Source organism: Solanum dulcamara, chromosome 8 (genome assembly GCF_947179165.1).
Source record: "Solanum dulcamara chromosome 8, daSolDulc1.2, whole genome shotgun sequence".
NCBI lineage: Eukaryota > Viridiplantae > Streptophyta > Magnoliopsida > Solanales > Solanaceae > Solanum > Solanum dulcamara.
This window is the reverse complement of record NC_077244.1, coordinates 66734890-66755289: the sequence shown is the minus strand read 5'-3', so window position 1 is coordinate 66755289 and position 20400 is coordinate 66734890. Positions and strand designations below refer to the sequence as shown.

Sequence of the window (20400 nt, the reverse complement as noted above, 5' to 3'; positions counted from 1 at the left end):
CCGATTAAAGAACATTTTTTAATCCTTTGAAAATATCACAAAAATTTAGCTTTCACAAATTGAGAGAAGTAGCCCGGAGAGTTTTGTAAACAATTGATGGGCATAAACCCCAGAAAAACCTCAATCCGCCATTATCACTCTGTGTGTGTGTGTGTGTGGAACAAATGCAATGAAAGCTCTAAACGCCGCCCACATCCGCCGCTCCATTATCTCTCTAACTTCTCTTCTCTCACATCTCACTACCAAAAACCCTACTTCTAAGCTCTTCTCAACCCAATCATGGCTGAAATCAACGCGAGGAAAACCCCTAATGAAATGGCCTAAGCTGAACCAACCACCCAAACAACCCACCCCCCTCTTTGCACCCCCTCCCTCAACCCACCAACCCCAAACCCCTAATTACAGCCCCAGTGATTTCACCACCCTATGTGAGATTCTACGTGACCCCACCATCCCACCTGGTCCTGTTCTTGAAAATGCCTTGGATAGAGCTGGGGTTGAAGTAAATGAGTGTCTGTTTCTTCAACTTTTCAACCATTTTGATTCTTCTCCCAAGCCTTTGTTTATCCTTTACCTATGGGCTGAGAAGAAAGAGTGGTTTACCTTCTCTATGCCTGTGTTTAATGCTGTGGTTAATGCCCTTGGCAAGGAAAGGGAATTTGATTCTGCTTGGAATTTGATACTTGATAGACTCAATTCTACTGAAAGACCCAATCTTGACACATTTGCCATAATGATCAGACGATATGCAAGGGCAGGTACTGCTCGTCTTTTTCCACAATAAATACATTTGAGTGGATTTTTGTTACTATCTATTGTTTGTTGTACTTCGACTACCATGTTGTTTTATTGTAATTATTGTTTTTGTTATAATCTGTTATTTCTGCACTGCTTTGGACTTTTTTTTCCCTGAGCCAATAGTCTATCGGAAACCACCTCTCTAGACCTTTGAGGTAAGGGGGTAAGGTCACTCTGTCCTCCCCAGACCCCACTTTGTGGGACAACATTGGGTATGTTGTTATTGCATTCTATGTATCCATTCAGCTCTATTCAAGTCAATCCATCCCAAATAATTCAGTATTCAGGGGATTTATTATAGTTCAACTAGTTAGGAAAGTCCCCACATTTATCCATTGTTGAGACCAGCTACATTTATTTCATTTATAACCAAGAAATCCCCAAGGGTTGTGGTGTACTGGCCTGCCGCTCAGCCCTGCTCCACTTAAATACCATGCTTTGTCTGTGGCAGACCCATGACATGCGTCTAAACCACACATCATGCTTTGCATCTTACCACTAGACCAAGTCCATGGAGGCAAGACCTTTAAGGTTCAACTAAACCATTCGATAACACCAGCTATGTTTTTGTTGCAATAGATGTTGTATTAGATTTGATGATCCAATCTACAAGTTTTGTTTTTGAACTGGATTTGGAAAAGTTGTTTTTGTAAATTATGCTAAAATGTTGTCTATTTTATAATTTTAACTTATACAATAAGTTGCTATTAGATACTCATGAGGTCTAATCTGTAAAAGGCTTTAGTTTGTTCTATGATGTAAACTGTCTTATTTTAACGTGGCTTTTATTAAATTCAGTTATTTGGCCAATTTTTTTTCCTCCTTTTCATTTGTTCCCACCATTTATATTCAATCCATGATGTCATTGGATGGAAAACGATCTGCATCCTTCACCTGGGATCCAGTATCTTGCAGAAAAAGAAACCTGATACATGTATTTTCTCCAGTGAACTCATAAAGTGAGCTCATCTTGAAACTTTTGGTCACATGAACATGTGGTGTGTACGCATGAAAGTTCTAATTATCTGACGAGTACAAGTAACCCAAGTTTTTTCTTTTTCGCAGGTATGCTCTTACCAGCCATTCGAACATATGAATTTTCTTCTAATTTAGAGATACATGCTTTGGTCTTGGGAGACAACTTATTTGAGATACTATTAGATTCTTTATGCAAAGAGGGGCATGTGAGAGAAGCTTCAGAGTATTTTTATAGGCGAAAAGGACAAGACTCAAATTGGTTGCCATCTATTCGGGTTTATAATATATTGCTAAATGGATGGTTTCGATCAAGAAAACTCAAGAAAGCTGAGCGGTTGTGGGCTGAGATGAAAAAGGAGGGCATAAAACCTAGCATTGTAACTTATGGTACCCTTGTTGAAGGATTGTGCCGGATGCGGAGAGTTGAGATGGCTATTGAATTGATTGGTGAAATGAAAGAGGAAGGAATTGATACCAATGTTGTTGTCTACAATCCAGTAATTGATGCATTAGGAGAAGCTGGACGGTTCAAGGAAGCATCAGGAATGATGGAGAGACTATTAGTGTTGGAATCTGGTCCTACTCTATCAACTTACAATTCGTTGGTGAAGGGCTTTTGCAAGGCAGGAGATATTGTTGGGGCAAGTAAAATTCTTAAGATGATGACAAATAGAGGTTTTATGCCAACACCAACAACTTATAATTACTTCTTTCGGTACTTCTCCAAGTTTGGGAAGATTGAAGAAGGCTTAAACCTCTATACCAAGATAATTGAATCTGGATACGTAGCAGATCGACTAACATACCATTTGCTGGTTAAGATGCTATGTGAGCAGGATAGATTGGATCTGGCATTGCAAATTATCCAAGAAATGAGGGCAAACGGTTTTGATTTGGACTTGGCTACAAGTACCATGCTTATACATTTGTTCTGCAAGATGCATCAGTTTGATGAAGCTGTCAAGTGGTTTCATGACATGATTAGGAGAGGACTAGTTCCTCAGTATCTAACATATCAGAGACTCCGCGATGATCTCAGAAAACAAGGAATGAATGAAAATGCAGAAAAACTTAGAAACATGATGGTATCTACACCCCACTCTGAGAAGTTACCCAACACATATATTAGAGATGGAGACTCGTCGCATACAAGAAGAAAATCCATCATTTCAAAAGCTGAAGAAATGTCAAATATATTACAGACGTGTAGAAGTCCACGACAGCTAGTCAAACGTAGAACTCCGCCTGAAAATGCAGTGGTGAGTGCAAACCAGCTTATAGAAAATATTAGTAAACGAGTGGAATTGGTTTAGTCTACATTATGTTGTATGATCATTCTGTAATAGATTCAAAAGTTTTTTTCATGTACATAAATCCAGCACAAGCTTAGTTGTGCTTTTGTATCAGTAAAATTCTTTCTTGTCAAAACAATTGATTTTTGCACCTCTTACAAAGTTCAGGAAGCAATGAATATGTTATGGATTTTGCATTGCACGAACTTTATATAGCTAAGTTTGTGTTCTTCTCCAATGACTTGTTTACAGAAAAACAGATACTACTAAATAGTAAACTGGTCTGTTGAAGATATTATGAGTGATAAGCAAGCTCAACGTAGGGTGCTGCAGCATCCTTGAAATACTAAATAGTAAATAGGTTAGATGGATCTGAATCATGGTATGGAAGAGCTCAAAAAAGATGAATTTTCACTTTATATTTATTTACTTCTAAATTCATATTGCAATGTCATCAGAGTTGGACCGGGTTCTAAAATTTGAACAGTTGTTCAGAGTTTTATCAATTGTATCTCATTATAGGATTTGCACTCTGAACTGCTGTTGGCTTAGAAGTTTTATGTCGAAATTTTGTGAACCTTTCACGACCAGATAGAGTTTAATCAACAGAGAATATAATATATCCAATGGTAGGCTTCGTACATTGCAAAACTGACAGCAGCAAATATGATTTAGTTCACTGGATATTGCCTGAATTTAACACAACTCTGTTTTGATCGTTTTCGGTTGCTATATGAGGATCGATGCCCAAATTTGGTCGAAGGGAGACAACTAGAACTACAAAAGGGAGGAGCGAACAATGCAAAAAAAAAAATGCAAACACTAAATGAAAAATCATAGCAAAATCTGCAAAGAACTTGTGAAATCTATCACCGCCTCATTCCACGCCCACGTCCACGCCCTCTACCACCACCCATGGCGCTTGCAGCAGCATCTCCTTGAGCACTCTGAGACTGCAGTTTGAAATGAAATAGGAATTATTGCAAGCATAGTAAGGATGCTGACAAGTGCGATGAACACATCCAACACAAGCAAAAAGGAAACCAGATGAGCAAACCTAAAGAATCCACAAAACTTCACCTAAATGGCAGATACACATGGTCAGCTTGAAGAACACAGGCTTAAACTAATTTAGACCACAGCAGAGGTAGACTGCAAGCTATCCCTTTCGGCTCCACAGGAGACGATAGTATCCTCAAAGAACAAGCCTTTTTTAGGACCTTAGCTACTGTTCTAAAAGGAAGAAAATTGCAAGACATAGGAAGCCCCCAAGGCTATGGTCTAGTCATAATAGCAGTGTGTGATGTGGGGGTTAGGTGCACGTCACGAGTTCGAACCCTGCTACAAACAAAAGCCTCGCATTTAAGAAGAGAACAGTAGAGGAATTATCCAACAGTCGAGGAATTATCCACTGGGTTTTGGACAGTGCGCCAACTTGCCCTCAGGGATTCCTCAGTTATCAAAAGAAAAAGGTGAGATATATAGAACTTGCAAAAACTTTGCACATTATGGTCTCTTCTCATCCAGCTCAGACTGCAACACGGAGCGACGGAACTGCTTTGACTTTGTCAGCTTAGGCTAAATGGCACCATATAGAGTTCACCCTCCATGCACATCTCTATTATTTTTCCTTCCCCACTTTGCTTTCTTAGAGGAACAAAGAATGAGATAAAATCTTAAGACACCTACACAGCCCTAAAATGCATAGTAGCAACAAACCAACCTTACCACTAAGGCCTGGCCACAAAGGATCTTAAGTTACACTGTTAATCAACAAAATTCAGAAGAGCTACTGCATCAATTAGCAGTAGATGAGTATGTTTTTAGCTCTTTTTGGTCTCAAATGGGTCATGCCTCAGAATATCAGTGATGTTTGATAAGTTGGGGTAACTGGAAAGTTGATAGCACCATTAAGAGAATCTGGAAGATGATACCTGCAGCCATTTTTTGGAGTATCTGGAACGAAAGGAATAGAAGATGCTTTGATGGAATATCAACTACCTACCAATCTTTAAAAGCTAACTGCCTCAGGTTTTTGTATAGTTGGGTTTATTAATCCCCTCTAGATTCTCCTGATTCATTTCTGAACTTTGTCAGTTCCCTGACTATTAACTAACAATGTAAAGGAGAGTTGACCTTTTGCTACTTTGCTTTTGTAACTATTATGCATCTACTTGATGCCTGCAATAGAACTAATTACTTCGTCAAAAAAAATCATTACTGCGTTATTTTCTTCCAGCAATTTAGGTAGTGAATACAATAGGATTTTCAAGGCTTCCTCTTCACATTCACCTCCAGTCTCAGTGTTCTTTTCTCTTTTTTTTTCTTTGACAATAAGAATTCTATTTCTTAATTATCCAATAAATAACAATTATCTTTCTTAACCAGAATCTCTTTTTTATTTCTGACAAACTGTCTCAGTAGAAGAGTTTCAAAAGGCGATATGAGAAAATAAAAGGGAGAAAAAATATTGAAATATTAATGATAAAAATACATGACACCTATTTATAGGAATGAGATACAATCCATATTTTATATATAACCTATCATGGAGACATTGACTAACTTTATACGACAATAATATTCTAACATCCAGCACTAGGCACCCTGAGAGGTGAAAATCACAACTCTAGTTTTCTGCATGTACACTACGAGCTCATCTTAGTTCTCTTTCCATCCCCTTTGTTTCCCAATCCCACCTATTTCATCAAATTGTTTTTGGTGAAATATTTTAAAGTAACTTGTGAGTATCTTGGAGATTAGAAAAGCAAAACAAAGGGTGACTTACAAAACCCAATTTGCACCGTCTATTATGTCCATAATGGTAGACAAATTGGGCATGGTAGACAAATTGGGGTTTCACAAACAAAAAATTACCTTAGGATTCTTCACTGTCTCATCCACACTCAGAATGAGGCATGCTGCTTCAGTGGCTGCATTGATGGCATTGATCTGGACAAAGTAGAATCATTTCAAATGCTTTTTAGGAACCAAGAATACTTGTGAAAAATTGACGCTTTAGCAAAAAAACAAGTGGGAAAAGATGGGTGATTGATTAATAACAAGCTAAACTAAATTTATCAAATAAAAAAGGAACAGTGGATGTAAAATATACCTTCACGACTGCTGGCTCCCAAACAAAGTTGGCAAATGAATCGGCAATGCCACCAGTATTAATGTCAACGCCATAAGGTGCACCCTCACCTGCCCAGGATAGTGTCTACCATTAAGGAGCATGAAATTTCTTTTTCTTAATTTTTCTTTTTTCTTTTAATACTCCCTCCCATCCTATTTCAAGTGTGGTGTTACTATTTAGGGAGTCAGACAATTTTTTCTTTGATTATAATTTTCTCAAACTTTCTTTAAAATATTTTGAATCACTAACTAGGATGAATTCTAGTACTTTCCATGTGCTTTTCAAATATGCAAATTTTATCTTAATATATTTGAAGAATCATATGCCAATAGTCAAAAGTAAGTCCTTTGACCCTCATACTCCGAACCCTTTCACAGAAATAGGGACAGAGGGAATACCATTATTAAGGGAATACAATAAGGAAAGAACCCCAAACTTTTGCAGAAAACCATCCCAGGAAAAACTATCAACCCTCGTAGAGTGGCTAGAAAACTTGAAACCCTAAAAAGTTATGCTTGTTTTTTTAAAAAAATAAGTTGCTGTTATTATTATAGGGAAATGGTAGGCATACCAGATGGAAGAGCGTGTTTTTGTCTGAGCTTGTTCAGCACATCAGTTGCATCAAAACCAGCATTGTCACATAGCTGACGGGGAATAATCTGCATTATGCCAGATCTTAAATAGTAAGGTATCACAGAATTGAACATATGTTCTACAAGGAATAAGAGACATCTCACAATGACTAAGTTCCATAAAACCAGCAATATCAAGAAATTGTCCACAAAAAGAACAACCATGGACTATCTCAAAGACCTACTAGCATAGGCAGCCCTAGCCAACTAAGAATGATAACAGAGACAAATCCCTTACCACATAAGAGGAGCAATAGCAATAGCTTAAAAAGAGTTTTTACAACAAAGAATATGTTTCTTTTGGAATCAAACATGTCAATTCCTTGGTAAACATACATTTGACCAACAAAGATAACTTCATCAAAAGCCGATCTAAACAAAACCAATTATCAAATTAGACAATAGCAAAAAGGTCTAGGACACAACCACTGATCAAATTAGACTAGTGTGGTCACATACACCAAAGTGATTTATTGATAATTGTTGATAAAAGGGAAAGCACCAAATCATAAGCCCTCCAAGAGAAGGGCTTTCAGCACTGCCTTTGTGCTGATACCATTCTTTTTATAAAAAAAAATCCAAGAGAATAAAAGTGGTAACAATGGATAATACAATAAAACCATGCTAAGTACAGCTCTCAACTGCTCTCTAAATCCAATGTGCACTTGCTCATAATTACCACACCACATTGTCAGTCTGAAAATCAATCCTATGATTTATTTCTGATTGAGAGGACAACTAGCATCTATTTCTTATCATCAGGTTTTCTAGCATATACCAGTCTAACATTTGCATATATTTCTAAAGAAAAAAACCACTAGCAGCTATCTCTCTCCATTTTTTTTTATGATATCGGTGGTGCATCTATTTCTCCAGTTCTCCAAGGTAACTTGACAAAGAAAGCAACTGATGTTGCCATGTTGGTAACTTATCACAAAAGTAAAAAACAGAAAAGCAAAAATTCAATACATTACTGGTACATTCAAATAGCACATACAAATACCAGACGTGACACATCAGCATACATTGAGTTAATTCCAGTAAAAATAGCAAATAATTTCTCTGTTAAAGCAAAATGAAAGAAGAATTGCTACCTCAAGAGCTTTTGCATACGAGTTTATAAAGAGCTGAGATTTCCCTTGAATTGTTCGAGCATGGTGCCTCAAGAAACGGCTTATTTCCATCTGCATCCAAGAGTTTTATCAATCAATAAGGTACACCTGTTATCATAAAGAAATCTTCTCTGGAGGTTGTAGAATGTACTTACATCTATAGCACCACCTCCAGGAACAACAGTAGAGTTTTTCACAGCCCTTCTAACAATCATAATGGCATCATGCAAGCTTCTCTCAGCTTCCTCGATGAACTGTATAGATCATTGAAAAAAGAAAATTAGGACCAAAGAATAGAATAATAGTTGTATGCATAACTGAAGTGATCAAAAACCTGATCTGCTCCACCACGAAGGACAATAGTGGCAGTCTTGCCCGAGGGACATCCACTAAATATATTGAATCTCTCATTTCCAACTTGATTCTCCTCAAAAATCTCACAAGAGCCGAGAACCTAGATAATAATCCAGATGGTTAAAGTAAACGTTATGGACCAAAATCTAATAATATAATTTAACCATGTTATGGAAGGTGTACAGTTGTCCCGGTAAGAACATGGGTAAAAGGGACCAGGACCAAACCTCATCAATAACATTGTTCACAGTTGTCTGCACTGTTCCCCCAGCGGCAGCTGCTACCCGCTGCAGATCCTCTTCAGAGACACGACCAGCACAAAATATATCTCGGTCTGCAAAATACTGGGCACATAAAAGACATAAACAATATCAGCCAATCTTCACAATAATTTCCTAAATCCCAGAAAAGTGTCAGTAAAAAGATTCTGGTAGAAATGTAGCCTTAAGATAATGACAGTAAAACCCAAAAGTACAATTAAGTAACAGTTCCATAACCATACTTTTACATCTCTTTGCAGCAATCAGCAGAACAAGCAAGGTCAAAAACTTAATAGAGTTCATTAATTACACACCAAGGCAAAACTCATTTTCTCATCAAAAGTTCACCATTGTATTTTATAACCAATTAAACAGAAGGCATTGGATGAAGAGACTATAGTTTCTTTTTGATAAAATAAGGTAAACCAGATGGGGAGACTATAGTTTCTACTTTCCCTCACAGAAATTGTGTCAATTTCTAAGACCAGGATAGATCAACTGGTTTGTTGTCAAATTACTGGCACCTCCCTCTCCAACCAAAATTAAGAGGGTGAATGAGGCACGAGTCAAAAAAAAAGGATGAAGAGGGAGGCACATGGTCAAAACTATTAGTTCATTATGCATATTATGACACTTTAAAACATATTTGATGTGTCGGAATAAACTATCATGACACAAGAAAAATTGGCATGGCGATCTCCCCAAAGATAAGGCTACAACATTCAGTGCCTACTCACTATCTCTCTAAATTCTAGTTCTCCGAAGAATCCATGTGAAGATATGATCATGAACCAAAGCAATGGACAATAAAGCAAGTTTGTAGCCAACCTGTGTGGCCAGATCACCAATAGCGAGTCGAGACAAAACAACTTTGGCACCACTCTTTACACATTTATCCAACTTGTCATAAATGATATTCCACTCTGCATCAACAATTGACTGATATTGCGCTGGATCTGAGAGCCTATACAAAAGAAAGATAGGTGGAGTAAGCACCATCAGAACTGTGCAACTTATAAAAGAAAATATTAAATTGGAGAAATTATAGAATTATTCTCAAATAAAATCAAATGTATGTCAAAAACATACTACCTTATCTCTGCATTTTCTTTTTCCGATTTTAGTTCCAACTCTATGTTCAGTAAAAGTATCTTGGGGTTTACAAACTTCTTTGGCTGCTGTTCAAAACCAGCATAGGAAAATGTCTTCTTGAAGGCAACACCATCTACAAGGAAGGAATCTCGCATAGTACCTCCAGGGACCTACACATACAAAAAGGAGCAAAAGAAAAGGTCAGAAAATATCAGATAAGCTCGTAGAACCAATAGTAAAATTTTCTGTAGTCTCTAATCAAGCTGTAATCCAACAGCATATATGGTCTTCATTTGCTCAGAGATCTATCTTCAATTTCCTCAATGAATATATCATACTCCGTTCTTCCATACCCTAAAACATATCAATGAATCCACTTGTATGGGCTTAACTAAAATTCATATCAACCAATAGTTGTTTATCAAGGAAAAGTATGTCACTTTCTACACATCTGAACACTAGGAAACACAAACGCATTGCACCTCCACCCAAAAAAAAAAGATGGTCCACATAATTCAACCCTGTTGACTGATAGATGACCTCCTTTTTTGATAAGGTAAAGATTTTATTAAACAGGTACCAAGATGGTACAAAGGGGAATACACCAGAAATACAAATTTTGTTAGCATCTATTTTATGGTCTACAAATATGATTTCTTTTCCCTTCATGAATAAGACATAAACTTAGGTGGTGTAACTATTTAAATAAGCTCTTATAAAGCACATTACAAAACCTTTCTTTTTGATGAAGTAAGATGTTTCTCATCTTAGTCACAAAATGCTAAAGAATCTGTGGTCATTGGGGCCTGTATGACAGATAATATCAAAGTGATATATTCAATTCCACTATATCAGTTATCTAATGAAGGTATCTTCAGAGCCTAGAGCTCTAAGTTAACACAATTTACAGCAGCTGAGCCTCCAATATGTTTCTTATTTGTTGAAGATGAGCATGAGATAATATCTTCTACCCTCTAGTAAATTCTAGTTGCGCTCAATGGAACAAGCTTTTACCTAATCTATGTTGCTTAGCTGCTAGTTCTATAAGTTTCTTCTAAGATGAATGACAGATGACCCACATATTATACTAGACGACTTTGAACGTAGTGAAAAACAATGTTAACCTTTTTCTACATTCTTTTTTTAAATTGTTAAACCTTTTTTAGACTTTCATGTTAAACACGTTAGACTCAATGATATTCTCTAATTTGATGCTCCAATATACTGATATCCACTAATGCATTATGGGGTACAACCATATTTGTAGCATACTGCAGATCTTTCATATTTGTAGCATACTTTTTACATAGCAGTGAAAAGTGGAAAATGCAGAAACGCAAACTTTATTGGGGGGTTTTAAGTGTATAGAGAAATCAAAACATGAGCCTTAACGAATAAAGAATATATATAAGCGAAATATATTTAGTAAAAACCATGTCAATCAGCTTAAGAAAACAATTTAAAATTTTGATTTCTTGTTCTTAGTCACTAAATATTCGTTCATAAAATATTTAAACCAACTAATGTACTCAGTTTACCAACTATATGTAATCTCTAATATTACTCTCTTAAAGACTGAGCTTGTGGACAAAAAGGCGCAAGCTTAAACACCTCAGTGCCTACACAAAAGTGCCACCTAAGCGAGGTGAAACACATAGCGTGGTTTTGATTGTTAGAAGTAACACCTCAAACGGGCCATTAGCACTATTTTTTCTTCTCTATTCGGTTTCCTTTATTTCTAGGGAGACTGAAGGGATTGTAAGCTCTCCTTTTATAGTGATGTTAAGAAGTAACATCTCAGCTTAGCCATGCCAATGGTTTAATGTTATTACCAGAGAGCACCCAAAAGGGGTAACTAGTCCATTACACATATTTATCAGCAAGTTAAATGAAGTAAAAATTTAACTACTAACCTATCTGGCTGGGAGAAAAAAGGGGGAGCACAGGACCCTAAATCCAGGCCTAACAGCTCAAAGGGCCTCAGAGAGGCAAACTTTTTAAAGAAATTTTATTGGTTTCTTGATCTGATGAAAATCAAATAGCCTGTTATAGAAAGTACTGAAAATCTAGAGGAGCATGGAAACAGTACTTTGATAAGAAAAAGAGCTGCACCAAAATATTTCTATAAATTCTTAGCATATAGATTAAAAATCTTGGACAAACAGATGGATACTCATTTCAATATAAACTCTAAAAATGTCCTATGTACTCATACTTCATGAAAGTACCAGTAATCTTTGACCCAACAAAAGAACCTCAAGGCCGACACCACAAAGTCCAACATTTAGCAACCACAACCTCATAAAAAACAAACAAAAATGCAGTTGCAAGATTGTATACCTTCTTAATTCCAATCATGTTCAGCCTATCATCAAATCCGATTGCAAGAACGGCATCCACAACCATGGATGCAAAGAAATCCTTTTCACCTCCAATGAGCTTTGATGAGAGAGTTGTAGCAGCACATTTTGCAAGCAGACTTTTCTTTTCTTCCAAACTTTTTCCCTCTATGCTAACAGCCAATTGTTTTACCTTCTCGATTGCCTACATAATCAATATCAAATTACTCAATAAACTATGATGAAAAAACCACCTGCACCCTACTGGGCAGTGAATAGAGACAGAAAGGGTAAGACAGAGGAACAAGCAACCAGGAGGAGGAAAAATCTACCATATTAGAAGCGGTTCGATAACTACGAATAAGATTTTGAGGGTGGACACCCTCTTCAACAAAAGGCTTGGCTTCCTTTAAAAATTCTCCTGCAAGCAGAACAACTGTAGTGGTTCCATCACCAACCTGAAGACAGAGACAAAAAGGCACTAGTAGTGAAAAAGGAGTTGAAGGGACAAGCATAAAACTTCCCAAGCTCATAAGTTCTCAACTGCACATACGGTACAACTTATGAACCGCATCTCATGTACCTTTGAAGTAAAAGCACAGAAATTGACTTTGCAGCTTTACACTTTTCAAGTGATGTTATAGCTACAAATAGCATAAATGTTGAGGCAGTAAAAGTACAACATACCTCAGAGTCTTGTGACTTGGCGATGTCAACAAGAATTTTTGCTGCAGGATGAATTATGTCTAGAAGCTTCATTATAGTGGCACCATCATTCGAAATAGTCGTGTTTCCTTTATCGTCATGGATCAACTTGTCCATACCCCTAGGTCCAAGGGTGGTACGCACCACATCAGCCACAGCCATACACGCATTAATATTGCTCACCAACTGTGCCTTCCCTTGGGACGTGTCTGTCCCTTCCTTAAGCAATATGATCTGAGGTTGCTGTTATTTTAAAAGCCACAACAGCAGATCAGAAAATGATAGACGAAGAAAAAAATAGTCCCAGAAAATACATTACCACATAGGTATAGCAAATAAATAAATCAACTGTGCCCCATTTCCAAATTAGTTGGAGTTGGCTGTAGAATTCTCTATATTCTACTTGGACCCATTTCATTCCAGTAGTAACAGAATCAAATCCTGGCAACAAGAATATGTGGATTCTAAACATGTAAACAAAAACCTTCACAACAACATACTCTCAGAGTGTCGAACTTACCGCATCAATCATCATTTAGTTGTCTTAATGTAAAAATGTAGGCTTTTTGCTCAAGTTTTCACAGTAAAAAAAGCATTCCTACTATTTTACAACCATGGTTGGCAAACTCGGCAGGCACTACCAGTGCCTTTGTACCCATTTCCATGTTATAGTTCCTTGTAACACATTTTGAGAAATCTAAAGAGATTTGTTCTTTGTAAAAGCTACTCGTTTCAGCTATATAATTGTGGGCTTACCATCATAGCAGACATTGTTGGAGGCGATTTGATCCGACTTTGATATTGAGGAGAAACTGAGCTTCTAGGGTTTTTCCTTTGCTCCTTAGGTTTAGCAATACTATTATTTTTACTTTACTTTACTATCTAATATCTCTTCTAATAATAAAGAGAATAATCAAGAACCTTTTCTGCTTCTTGGCATTAAAATGTCAAATAGAGGGTAATTTTGTCATTTGATTTCATCAGACGGTGTTTGCCAATAGAATGTTTTTTTACCCCATAAAATCCTATGAACCCGGTTGGATGGGCTTAAAAAGTGACTTTTATGTATGAAGTGCTTAAATGAGGAAAATGATGTGAATTTTAGGGTTAAAAGAATAAAAATGATAGTTTAAGAATTTAATTAAAATATAAGGGATATAAAAATAATTTCTATGGTCAAATAAAATGACTTTAAGCACTTAAAAAAAAATTAGGAATCCTAATTTTTCATTTTTGACTGACTTTAAAAACTTTATGGTTTAAAGTTAGCATTAGGCAAACACGTCCAAAAGCTAAAAAGAGGCTTTAAGTTGATTTTGACCAATTTAAAGCCCATCCAAACGGGTTCTATATTTCAATTTTATGATTTCTTTATTTTTATATATGTTTTTCAACTGTAATTTTGCATTTTATAAATTGATGTTTGTCCGTTAATTTTCGTAAAAAAATAAAAATTGATGGATGAATAACATTAAATTTTATCCGTATTGGGTTGAATTAAAAATTAGAAAGCTAGTATTGAGGTAAAATTCAAACGACCATATCTCTCAGTCTATAATGAATTAGGTGGCACATGACCGATCAAATTAAATTTATATGAGTATTCTTTCCAATGCCATTGAATTTGTCTCATTTGGAGTTCGGAGTAAAAAGTTGTTTTTTTTACTGAGCACTGTCCGTGATGAGGCTGTTGTGGTGGGAATTAGGCCGCCGTGGAGGAAACACCAGGGCGAGCTACGCACAGTTAAATGTTATTTTTAGACCTAAACATTATTTTGTTCCCAAAATTCATCCAAGGTCAGGCTAGGGAAGGGAGGGATGATTTCTTCAGTTTTCCATCGATTTTCTCCTTTAAGGTAAGTCCTTCCATCAATCTAACACTTGTTTGATTCCTTAATCCTTAGAAAATATAATTGTGGCCCTAGGGTATAGTTTGAATTCATTCTAAGGTGGGAGAAATCATGTTTCATGAGGATTTTAGGGTGTAAGACGTTGGGCTAATCTTAAAAATGGTTATTCTCGATTTATTTATCACAATTCTCTAATGTTACCATGAAATTGATAGTTTAGGTGAATTAATGGTAGAAAAACCCTAGTTTTGGGTGGAAAAATCATGAGATCGGCCAGGAATTTGGGATTTGCATATAATCTGAAAATATTTGGGCTATTTTGTGATTGACTTTGTATTATACTATTGTTTTAGACCAAGAATAAGCTAAAGTTTCACTAATGGAGTCAAGGTTCGCGATTAGACTTTTGCAGCAGTTGTTTGGTGCTCAAGTAGGCTAGGTTTCTTAATTGAATGGTTATAGACCTGTTTCTCATCGTGTAATATATTGTATATTGAAGGGAGATTTCATGTCTAGCCTTTCGGGCACGAAGTTTGGATGGTTGAATGTGTTGTTATTGATGTTTATGGTAGGAATGTACTATGTGGGTTATGATTATATTGTGACTAGTGATAACAGTCTAATTCTTGAATGTTAACCTTAATATTTCTTGTTGATATGATTAATAGTCCTGGTAAAGTTAATGTGTAAGGAAATTGTTGGGTTAGAATGAGATCTTGAGACTTGTGATAATTAAGAGAGGGATCTAGTATGGGGCTATTGATTCATATAAATATAGGGGATATATATATTTTTTTGTGTGTGTGCATGGTGATGGTTTCATGGAAAATATTTGAGTAATGCATGTTCATGAGATAAAATGAAATGAAATTAATGAAATGACTATTTGTGAACAATTGCATGCAATGAATTTATTGAATCGAGTGTCACATTTCGACATATATATTAGATCGAATGTCACGTTTCAACACATATATTGGATTGTGTGCCATATTTTGACACATATATTGGATCAGGTGTCACGTTCTGACACATATATTGGATCGGGTATCACGTTTCGACACATATATTGAATCGGGTATCACGCTCCGACACATACTAAATATTGACACACTAATAATTTGGGTATGAGTTCCATGAGAGAACCATTGTGTTGCTATTATCTGTGATTGATCTTGACTATGTGTGATAATAGAGAAACTGACCCGATTATAATTGAGCATGCCCATTCTATGTAATAATTGATATGAAATGATCGAAGGTCCAAATTGTTACCATGTTAATTGTTGTGTTTAAGATTTACACTGTGAAACTGTATATTGCTCTTGAAATGATAAATTTGTAATATGCTTATGTATATGCCTGTTCGAATTATGCAATGTTTGCTAGATGTGTCCATATCGTAGGTATAAGGTTGTGGTAAATAAATGGAGAGTAGTTGATGTGTGGTTTAGCAAGATTAGTGACTTAGAGTCAAATTGTTACACCCGATAAAATTACCAAAATACCTCTAGACTAAAGAGTGCTCGCACAACGCATCATCCTTAACTTTTTCGGCCAATCTGAGACCGGAATATCAATCAGGGGAAAAATTATATGGGAAAGTAGTCTCGAATAAATCTTAGGCCAATCGGATCAAAAGATAATTTTTCGGGGCAAAAACTGAAATTCTAGAAGAGTACGCAACCAGTCCGTGTCGTGGACTTGGTCAATCCAGGTTCAAAAATCACCGCAAAGATTTTCAGAAAAAAATAAACTATGAGGGCACTTGCTCCCCCATAGGTCAATTTTTTTGCCGAGGTCATTTTAAAGAGGGACTTTTCGGTTTTTCTCCACCCCTCCTATACTTAAGTCAGACTGATATAGTTCATTTTCAACTTTAAAAGAGTTTTTAAACATTCCTAAGTCCATTCTACGCATTCTAACAAGAGACCTAGGGCTAAGGAGTGAAGAAAAGGCTAGGGTTTAACATATTGAAGCAATTTCTTGCCAGATTGATTGTTTTGTACTCATTCTAGGTATGTAAGGCTAAACTAAAGCATGGATATTGTTCTTTCATGTTTCCCATGATTGTGATAGGTTAATTCGTGAATGAATTGAGTCCCCATGATTTTATTTTTGAGAATTTTTCTTAAATTTAACATATTTTTACATAATATTGTGTAATTAATGTTTTCTATGAACTTGTTTCTTGAACAAATAATTTTAGACTATTTACTTCATAAATTCTCACAATATTTTGACTAATATTGAATGTACATGACTAAGGATTGAGTTTAGAGCCTTGAACTTGTGATTGTATGATTGTGATTGGGATGTGAGCATGATGATAGTCTTGATGAAACTTGATAGACCTTTATATATTCATAATTGAACCTAATTGAATGGTCTTAACTAAATATTGGCACAAATGATTGTCCCAACTACTCTTAAATGATTGGGAAAGATTGGAAGATTGATTGATCGGAAGGATTGATTAGATAGAACTGATGAACTGATAAGAGTCCATATGAGACTTATTGATTGGTTGATTGAAATTGATTGTCTTATGAGCATTGAGTCTTGGAAAGAGTATCGAGCACTGAATTGGGTAAGAGTAAGTAATAACTCGAACCAAATAACTAAGTAGCTAGCATAGGAAAAGATTGAACCGTTAAAGTCGGATGTTTTCCCTTTATTTTTGTGTCCTAAAAAGATAGGACTTGATTGATTGATTGGATCCTTACTTGGATGATTTGTCCTTTACCCTGGAAAAGTACTGGATGATTGTGGTAACAACAACGAGCTAGTTGTACGATTACTAACTCATAAGTGATTGTTGTCGGATAAGAGAAACTCCCATGTAAATCTTGATAGTACTCTGATTGAATTAGATTGGATTGGATATGATTGGTCTCTGTTAAAACCTTACTCTTGCTTTAGACTTATGACATCCTGATTGAATTCCTCATCTTTTTTATTTGAGATATCTGAATTGATATTATTCTATCTTGATGCATGTTTTATTCTGCATATTACATACTCGTATATTTCATGTACTGACGTCCATTTGGACCTGCATCATTTAATGATGCAGAGACATGTTTAAGAGATCACCAACAGGTGCACCATTGAGGATATGTTCACACTCAGCTTATTGGTGAGTCTTCCCCTACATTCGGAGGATACCACTTATGTTATTTTTGCATTGACTTTAGTCTTTTCATTCTGATTTGAGATAGTCATAAACCTGTCATTGGCACCAATTAGATACTAGTAATAGAGGCTTTATAGATTAGATAGAGATGGATTGATTGAGTATTTTTATTCATTGAATTGTTCTTGTTATACTATTCTAATGACATAGATTGGAGTTTGATTTGTTGGCCTATGACCTTTCTTCCTTGAGTTAGATTGTTGATTGGAATTTTCCATCTAATTGCCTTTTTATTTTAAATCTTACATTGATTGAATGAACGAACGAATGTGTGATCAGGCTAAGTGGTTCGCTTGGGAGACAGTAATGATTTTTAAGTGTCGGCCATATTTAAGATACCCTCCCGGGGCGTGACACAAATATTAATGGTATCTTGTTGGTACTTGTAGAAAAGGGGGGAGATTGAAGAGAATTCAAAGATTCTATCTTCGGGCGGGCCACCCTGGTGGGAGGAATCCCGTTGTGGCGAGGTCGCCAGAACAAGATAGGTCCAGCCATGGCTGGTTAGTACGGTTATGAGAAGAGCCTTAGTCCACCTAAATATTTTCCTCTTCCAAGTGAGATGTTAATTATCCCAAGGCCATGTGTTGGTGTGAAAGCTAAAGATGGTAGACGAGTTAGACAAAGTTAGTAATGGCTCGTAGTTTGGAAACTCCTCTATGTGATAGAAGAGTCAGGCCTTAATCTGTATTAGAGTTGGTAGCGGACTAACTAGAAGGGATGAAAATTAGGCTTGAATGACTTTAATGGGAACACCGCATACTCCCCCCTCCCCCCCCAAAAAAAAAACTATTTTTAAAGTTTTACATTTTTTTTCCAGAAAATGGATATAGAGAACCAAAAATAAAAAAATTTCAACATTTTTTTTGGAAGGGTGGTGGAGTATCGGTCGAGGAGGGAGGGGATCATGGGGTAAAAAATAAAATAAAAATTCAATCTAATTCATATTTAATTTACCTTTTATAAAAAAAATTATAAAAATTAAAAGTTTGAGTAGTTAAAAATTTAAAATTTTGGAGGGGATGGAGGGGTATGTGAGGGAGGGGGGGTTATGGGGGGGTGTAAAAATCCAAAAAAATAACTCTTAAATTTTTTTTTTAAGAATTGTTTTTGGGCTGAGGGAGTGGGGGCTGGGTATGTGATGGCGTAGAAAATTATTCAAAAAAAATTAAAAAACTTTACAAAATAATTCGGGAGGAGGGGGTATGTGGTGTTGTAGAAAATTTTAAAAAAATAATTAATAATAATAAATAAAAAGTGGGTAGGGTTGTGGAGGGAGGGGGAGTATGTGGTGGTGTAGGAAATTTTAAAAAAAATTAAAATTATAAAAAGGGGGTCAAAAATACCCCTGAACTAAAGAGGAAGAGGGAGAGAGGTTGACGTGACCGTCAATGTGGATATTTTTTTTTCATGTGTCAATATCACGTTAGCTTTAACAGACAAGCGTTAAATGAAAGGGTATTTGTGGTCTCTTTTGATAACGGCAAGGGTATATTTGATCCCAAAAAATAGTTAAAGGGCATATTTGAGCTATTTCAAATAGTTCAAGGGTAATTTTGACCCTTTTTCATTTAATAAATGATAATTAGGTTATTTTGAGTAAGATATTTTGACTCAATGGATATCTTGTTTAATTTTTCTCTAGATTAAATAGGTACAAAGTTTTAAAAAGATGAAGACTAATTTGTGTAGTTGTAAATCTCCCGCTCCCCAAACGGGACCAAAAGGTAAATTAAAAAAAAACGTGGACGACAGTTTTAAAAAGATGTCCGTCCATGTGGATATTTTTTTCCATGTGGCACTAACACGTTAGCTTTAACTATCAACTGTTAAGTGAAAGGATATTTGTGGTCTCTTTTGGTAACAGCGAAGGTATATTTGATTCCAAAAATAGTTGAAGGTCATATTTGAGCTATTTCAAATAGTACGAGGATAATTTTGACCCTTTTCCGTTATTTTAATGATATTTCTTCAATATTCCCTTTGTCCCAAATTATATATTGTAGTTCTCTTTGATAGTAGGGTTTTTATGAAATATTAATTAAGATGAGGTTTAACTACTTCATTCTCTATTGATATTTGAACAATGGTAATATCACTTCAGAGAACAAAGATAATTAATTTTATCTTGAATTTTTAAAATAATAAATAATTTTTAAAAAAACACAACATGTAATTTGAGACGGAGGGAACACATATTTGGTGTGTAGGTCGAATAATTGATATATTACGGTGAATCTCACATTTCTTTAAAGTCAATTTTGTAGTTTACATCTTATTTGGTAAAAAAAAAAACACTTACTAGCCTGATCATAGACTTTAAATATTTTTTATTTTATTTGAATTTATGAAATTGAATTGAAGACTAAGAGCCCGTTTGGATTGACTTTAAGTTGGTCAAAACCAACTTAAAGCCCCTTTTCAGCTTTTGGACGTGTTTGCCTAATGCTAACTTTAAGCCAGAAAGTTCTTAAAGTCAGTCAAAAATGAAAAGTTAGGATTCCTAACTTTTTTTTTTAAGTGCTTAAAGTCATTTTCTTTGACCATGGAAATTACTTTTATATCCCTTATATTTTAACTAAATTCCCAAACTATCCTTTTTGTTCTTTTAACCCTAAAATTCACATAATTTTCCTCATTTAAGCACTTTTATCCA

At 35.7% G+C, this 20400-nt stretch overlaps 2 protein-coding genes across 2 annotated transcripts; one reads left to right on the top strand and one right to left on the bottom strand.

The window, feature by feature from the left end:
* Positions 1–3269, top strand: LOC129901456 (pentatricopeptide repeat-containing protein At5g11310, mitochondrial). Its single transcript, XM_055976640.1, has 2 exons — positions 1–758; positions 1864–3269. Exons 1-2 carry the CDS (start codon positions 170–172, stop codon positions 3087–3089), a joined length of 1815 nt encoding a protein of 604 aa, XP_055832615.1. The 5' UTR covers positions 1–169; the 3' UTR covers positions 3090–3269.
* Positions 3270–3660: 391 nt separating this feature from the next.
* Positions 3661–13639, bottom strand: LOC129899499 (T-complex protein 1 subunit eta). Its single transcript, XM_055974490.1, has 14 exons — positions 13455–13639; positions 12681–12941; positions 12326–12451; positions 11995–12198; positions 9655–9824; positions 9391–9526; positions 8530–8646; positions 8283–8402; positions 8104–8202; positions 7931–8020; positions 6776–6863; positions 6184–6272; positions 5946–6020; positions 3661–4021 (listed from the first exon to the last, which is right to left on the bottom strand). The coding sequence occupies exons 1-14, from the start codon at positions 13467–13469 to the stop codon at positions 3938–3940; spliced, it is 1674 nt and encodes a 557-aa protein (XP_055830465.1). The 5' UTR covers positions 13470–13639; the 3' UTR covers positions 3661–3937.
* Positions 13640–20400: the final 6761 nt, after the last annotated feature.